This window comes from Notothenia coriiceps, unplaced genomic scaffold, assembly GCF_000735185.1.
Source record: "Notothenia coriiceps isolate Sejong01 unplaced genomic scaffold, NC01 NC01_scaffold00037244, whole genome shotgun sequence".
Taxonomy (NCBI): domain Eukaryota; kingdom Metazoa; phylum Chordata; class Actinopteri; order Perciformes; family Nototheniidae; genus Notothenia; species Notothenia coriiceps.
This window is the reverse complement of record NW_011369945.1, coordinates 8,241,316-8,248,127: the sequence shown is the minus strand read 5'-3', so window position 1 is coordinate 8,248,127 and position 6,812 is coordinate 8,241,316. Positions and strand designations below refer to the sequence as shown.

Genomic DNA, 6,812 nt, shown 5'->3' with positions numbered 1-6,812 from the left:
AGAATCAAAGATAAATCAAACGTAAATGAGACTTAGTTATTCTATTGGGAACCTTTTACCACAAATTTGTCTTTGGACCCACATGTCACCTTGTCGGCATAGGCATGTATGTCTGGGATATTACAATTTCCGGTACGTAACACCATATTTTACGACGAATGTACCACAATCTTTTTTTTTTACTACTTCATTGTTATCAAGTCTGTGTTTTATATGCTCGTCGACAACTCAAGATTCCTAAACCGACGCAGAGCGCCGCGCTTATGTAATAAAAGAGATTCGACAGCACCCTAAGACAATGGCACTTTTCAAATTGACTGCTACAGGGCCGGCCCTCGGCATAGGCAGTATAGGCGAATGCTAAGGGCGCATCAACCCATATGGGGTGCCGAAAATTGGGGAGAAAAAAAAAAAAGTTAGAAATAAAAAATATATATTTTTAAAAATGTCATAACAACACAATTTCCCGATTTTGGATCAACAAAGTACATCTTATTATCTTGTACTAACAGAACTAGGCCTATATTGCGTACAGCGCCCATAAACTATGGCACACACCCCACCCCCCCCAATCCAATCAAGTTGAACTGCCCCAGCCCCAGTAAAAACCAGAGGTTTATGTGAAATTGTTCTTTTTTTGAAATAATGGTTTTAGTGTGCAATTACAGGTTTTAATTTTGTGTTTGTGTTAATTTAAAATGAATCAAACTCCCCAAAAACATATACAGCTTCTGTGTGCTTTTATTAACATTGGAATTTACTGTGTAAGCGTCCGCGGGGGGGAGAGCTTTAGAGAGCTCTCTCCCGAAAGACTGAGCGGCTCTGATAACCTCAGCTCAGTGAGGTAAAGGCACCCCTTTATGTGATCATTATAGCTATAAAAAATCTTGCCTACGGCAGCAAATTGGTCAGGGCCGGCCCTGGTATTATTGCATGAGAGAGGTTCCAGGTTGAATTGAGGCGAATATTTGTAATGTTCAGAGGTTGTTGTGTTTAATATTCATGACAATATTTGTCATTGTTCAAATGATAAACTAACATTTGCATAAAGCATATTTGTCCACTCATATGTTGATAAGAGTATTAAAAACTTGAAAAATATTCCTCTAAGGTACATTTAGAACAGATCAAAAATGTGCGATTAATTTGCGATTAATCACGATTAACTATGGACAATCATGCGATTAATCGCTATTAAATATTTTAATCGACTGACAGCCCTAATAAATATCTTACATTTGAAAGACTGAACATTGTTTGAAGCGTCCCTTGGTGTTGTCGCCAACCCTAACCCTAACGGATTCCACAGATTTTAGCAGATCCGTTGTTACAGAAATATTTACTTGGCCAAACAAATCTCACGAGGGCCTTCATATCTAAAATAATGTTTCTTTAATGATAAAAAAAGCCTCTACCATAATAAACAAATGCATCTTTGATGATACCTGATAATGGACACCTACTCTGTTCAACGTAATAAATAAAGGGTTGTGGTCTGCCTGTTGTCCATTAAATCCGTATCATTGACACCTCATGGGGCAATTTACATTGCATACATGTAAACGTATCTAGCCGCTCATGTGATATGCAGATAATGGTTCAATGACCTACTAGCTCATTATCTTTACGCATTAAACACCAGTTATTGGTATTTCATCTGTTCTTGACTTATATCTTGTTTCTAGTTGGGTTCCGTTGGTAATTGGCATTGGGATACTTTATCTTGTATATCTGACTGTAATATCATGCTGCTGCAATGCCAATTAATTTTGTAATCTGATGTGGGTATGAAACTGGCTACTTGAAACTGTAAGACATTTTTATGGATTGTTTCTCATTATCCAATTCCACCTTGGCACTGTCTCTCAAAACTATGTAATTCCCTTGCTTCTTTTTTAGTTCCATTATTTGTCTTTCTCGCTGTCTTCGTCATTAAACATATAACTGTTGTTATTTTAGCTTGCGGTACTGTAATGCATATCACACTTGACCTTTTATGATGAAATTGCTCAGGCAATTGCAGTGGTCGAACGTCTTTTATTTAAAGAAAAATACGGTGAGGCTGTGGCTCAGTAAGTAGTTGGTCGTTCTCCAATCAGAAGGCCAGTGCCCCTGCAGGCAAAATGTTGATGCATCCTTGGGCCAGATAAATAATTGCTTCGGATAACGAATAGTGTGTTTTAATGTGTATGAATGTTAGTCTCCCTGATCAGGTGGCACCTTGTATGGCAGCCTCCAACACACTCTCACTCCATAATCCTCCAGGAGCAACGTTTGGTCAGGGTCCCGTGGCCAGCAGTTGTGACGCTCCTAGGCTCCTTCAGCTTCATAAAGGGACGCAAATAGCTTTCAACTGATTGCAATGTATTCCCATCTGCAGCGGGATTTGACACTCATGGAAGCACGGCATTCGTTTGTGTCGGCTGCCCTTAAAGGCAATGTGAGCGTCCATTCCCATTGGATAACGGAGAATTGTACACCCGGAAGTAAGTATTCCCCTTACTGTCGATTGATTTTCCAGTGATATCTGCACTACTCATCGACTAAAAAACACCAGATTATCCTTGTTAATTACACATTGATTGGTTTAAATTGTGTGCAATGCTTTTGTATTTTTCCCCTTCGATTCGGAGAAACAAATATTTTTTCGGAGTAAAGGATGGCAGAAGACACTACACTACCCAGAATCCCCAGCTATCGTTTAGAACTACACCATCTGCTCTCACGTGATCTTCAAATGTCTCCCTGCAGAAAGAAAAAAACATGGCAGAATTTCGTTTTATTCTCGGTGGAAAATGCCTATTTTAAAGTTAGTTTGGCCATTAAAATGAGTTTTGATGTCATTTAATGCGAGAAATATGAGTTTTTATTTCAGATTATGTGTGCAGTGGATGTACATGATCTTTAGTTTGCTAGTTATTACGAAGATTACTTCAGGAAATTGCGTCCATAGAACGTTTTCATCGTTACCAAGGTGGTTGCTAGGGACGCTGCTATTTCTGTTATGTTGTGTAACTGTTTAATGGTGTTATCTTTATTGCTACCCCCTTCCCCGTCAATGTATAGTGTTGGTCCACAGCGCAAACGTATTAGTTTAACAAAATCCGCATCTAAAGATACGTTATTTTCCCCTGTGCAATTCCAGTCTCACATCTCACATCACATCGTCATTAACAAATACCGGAAACAGACCGAAAACATTTAAAAAAATAATAATAATACTTTATTCCGAGTGTGCTTGCTTTTCTCTTTGAAAGTCATCACATAACGGCATTGTAATACACGGTTCAGCTGCATTAAATATTACATATCTGCCGTAGTTCTCTATTTATAGAGCCCTGATGAGAAGACTTCTAGACAAACATGAGGAACTGCCACCAACACTGAAAACGTGACGTGGATCATAAATATATCAGCAATTAAACAACATCTTACATTTCTTTTCACACAATACGTCTCTTCGCAGTATCAACACTAATTCGGCTGACTTTTATATTTGATCCAATTGGTAGATAGGCTGTATTTACACCATAAAGGTGCACAGCTGATATAAAGGGACACCTGGTGGTTAAAGCATGTTATTTAATTTCATTATTTTTATTTTTAGATATTAATAGGATCCCTATAAAGTATATTCATTACTCGTTATTCTCTACTAATAGTTCATTAAAGACTGTATATAATGACTATTTTGCACATCCCTTTCCCCCGACGTTTAACAGATCTCGCCGGGTACGTAATGCCATGTTGATCACCAGCCGTAGACAGCCGGTACCCAAAGTAGTAGTTGACCTTCTTCTCGACAGGAGAAGGGAGGGGGGGGTCTAATAATATAATAGACCCTCACCTTAAGTTGAGTCCAGCGTACTCTCGTGCTGAGAGTGTTCGCTTCTCACCTCTTAAGACTGTCGAGAGGAGTCCCGCGGCAGGTGGTGGGTGCGTCCCCACCACTGTCGGAGAGGTACTACGTCGAACAACCGGTACCTACAGTCTGACGCAGTGCACGCACTAGGTGACCCCAAGAGAAGTACTCCTCTCAAGTCCTCCACCAAATTAAGCGGACACGTAGCTGGGCACGACCAGTCTCCTCTGCGTACCGAAATGTAAGAGCCAGGCACCCAAATCTTAGACTGGGAATTGACCTTTTTTTAGAGGTGTAGGACCAGCCACCGCCCAACCCGGGAGCCGGTCCCCACTGCAGTGCTTGTGGGGAGCCACGAAAGTGTCTCCGTAGAGAAGAGTCCCCACCCTCCTTGCAGGTTCTATCAGTATCGGTCACCCCGCCTGTCACCGGCGGAGTGTACAAGGGAGGTATATTTGCAACGAACCTTTTTATAGTGTATAGGCATTACTTTCATTAGGGTCGTGAAGCGGGGGCAAACGACACCTAGTAGTACCCAACTAAGCGTTGTTATTGGGTCCACGTCGGCCGTCGGATGTATTTAGCAGTCCCTCCACATGCTTAGTCCGGCGTCGGACGATTGTGTCCGTCCGCTGACAAACACGACCTGCGGTGTGTGTATGAGAGACAGTCTCGGGTCACATCATAAGTTCCACTCACTTGTCTCGCCCGTCTGGGAGTACCAGGTCTCCTCGCAGGGAGCTGTTCCCGTGACCTCCGGAGGTGGGGCTCGACCGTAGAGGGTCCACGAACCCTCGTCCAAGCCCTCTCGCCTCCACCGTAGACGAAGCGACGTGCGCCGCTTACGCGTTACGACGATGAGACCAAGAAGGGAACTCTTACGTCCTAGTGGGGGGGGGACCCCCCACCTGCGCAAGCGTGTGTTCTGGAACCGGGTCCACAATAATATACCGAAAGGTGGTCAGGGAGACTAGGAGCCAAACGGACCCTGGCCCTCACGTCCCTCCTCACTGACTATCGCCAGAATTATCCGGAGGCCTCGCGTTCCTCGCGAAGGGAACCAGAGGTACGTATGTTCCGCGCTAACGACGAGACCCCTCCTGGCGACCTTTAAGGAACCGCGTCCTACGGAGAGAGGGTCCGACCTCCCCTCGCTAGTTCGCCCAGTGGGGTCACAATCCGGTTTGCAAAAACACCCGTAAACCCGGGACTTGCCCTTGTGAATCCCCTCCCGACCCGGGAGGCTCTACCAACACTCATGGTAAGTCCGCTAAGTTCCCGGCGCAGGTGGTCCCGGCGAAGTAGTTCGGTTTACCCTTCGTTAGGTCGCGACGCACACATCCCGTTTTCGGACCTGGGGGGCAATCCACGGACGGGAGTTCACGACAGTAGGGGTCCAACGACCTGTCGCTTAAACCGGAATATCGTGCGCATTTTGGTTGGGTCAGAAGTGTTTTTTTGCCACACATATTGAATGCAAACCAGTGTTGCCATCCCTGCGAAAAAAGATGGTTTTTGCGGAAGCTTTAGACATCCCTAGGGAAAAAAGTGGGTAAGTAATGGTTACCGACGCGCAGAGACGAGTGCAACCTAAAAGTTAAAGAGGGGACGTCCTTTTTTTTTTTACCGACTTGAAGCAAAAAATCAAAACCGGTAATGTTTACTCGAAACATACAGTAAACTACGCGTCTTGTATAACAAATAAGTCTAATACACACGGTCGACCTACATGTACTAGAAATCGAAACGATCAATAATGCTTCCCCTAACGAAGTCCCTTAACACAGCATATCGTTGCAAAAGTAAACAATGGTTCACAGTTAGAGTGTAGTGTAGCAGTACTTTTTTTATGGCGCGTTTGTCTGGCTTTTGTAAATTTTTTTTATTTATTTATGAAATTAAAGCTCAACACGAACGAAAAGGGAGAACCTCAGTAGTTGTAATTGCCGTAACAATTTATGTGCGCAAGCCGGACGCGTATTTAATAAGATGTATAGACCGGCAATCAAGAGGCATAAATATCTCGGGACTACTCTTCTGAAGATCTGTTATGTACTTTCCTTTGAACGGTGGTTGTGATTTGCACCTGCACCGTAGTATTTATATGGTCGTTAATTTTTTGTAGAAAACGTAAAGAAAAGTGTGTCATGCAGATGGAACGTCATAGTTTGTGAATTAAGCCGACTGGAAAAATAAACATAGGTTACCATCCTATCCGACATAAATGTGGTATTTTGCCACGTGTCGACTATATTTCCCCTGTGGATCCACCAATTTCGTACAATAACTTAAAAAGTAATAAAAGATAATATCTTTAATTAATCGCTAGGGATAATTTTATATGTAATTGAGCAATAAGGATGATTATCAATTAATTTCTGACATATATTACTGATATGTTAGTTATTTATCGTAGTTGCCGGGACAACAATTAACTATTCGGACTTTGTACGTGAACAGTTCAAAGCTCCGTTTTAAAACGTTTATCCGTTCAAAAATCGGTAGCCGTAGTAGAATTCTATTCTATATTAATACTAACTAGGGTTTCAAAACCTTTGTAGAACGGCAGATGTAGTCGTACGACATTGTCAACGCAGTTTATTACGTCACCACGAAATAACATTTAGTAAATCTATTAGTGTGTTTAAGACACACAATATATAACTTATTAAAGACACAGAAAATAGAATAACTAAGAAGTTATGGACTGTTCTGTGGCGCTCTATTTTATACGATGTGATGTAGAATATTCTCATATTGTGTACATATATTAGTGCAATTTTATTCACGAAGTTGTATCGTAATTGTACGACCTCAATACGTGTTATAACTGATCTACCAGAACATTATGTGATATTCCTTGGCACGCTGGTTCGAGAAAAGTTAAGTAACGTAATTGATGGTGACAAACACATAGTAACTATACAGTTAATTTGGAATCCTTTTAGAA

At 41.9% G+C, this 6,812-nt stretch overlaps 1 protein-coding gene across 1 annotated transcript in view; it reads left to right on the top strand.

The window, feature by feature from the left end:
* LOC104965262 (cystic fibrosis transmembrane conductance regulator-like) overlaps window positions 1-6,812 on the top strand; it is a 20,010-nt gene that overhangs the window by 8,831 nt on the left and 4,367 nt on the right. The window contains exon 3 of the mRNA XM_010794220.1: window positions 3,905-3,980. Within this exon, the coding sequence (XP_010792522.1) occupies window positions 3,905-3,980 (76 nt within the window). The remainder of the gene's footprint in view (window positions 1-3,904; window positions 3,981-6,812) is intronic.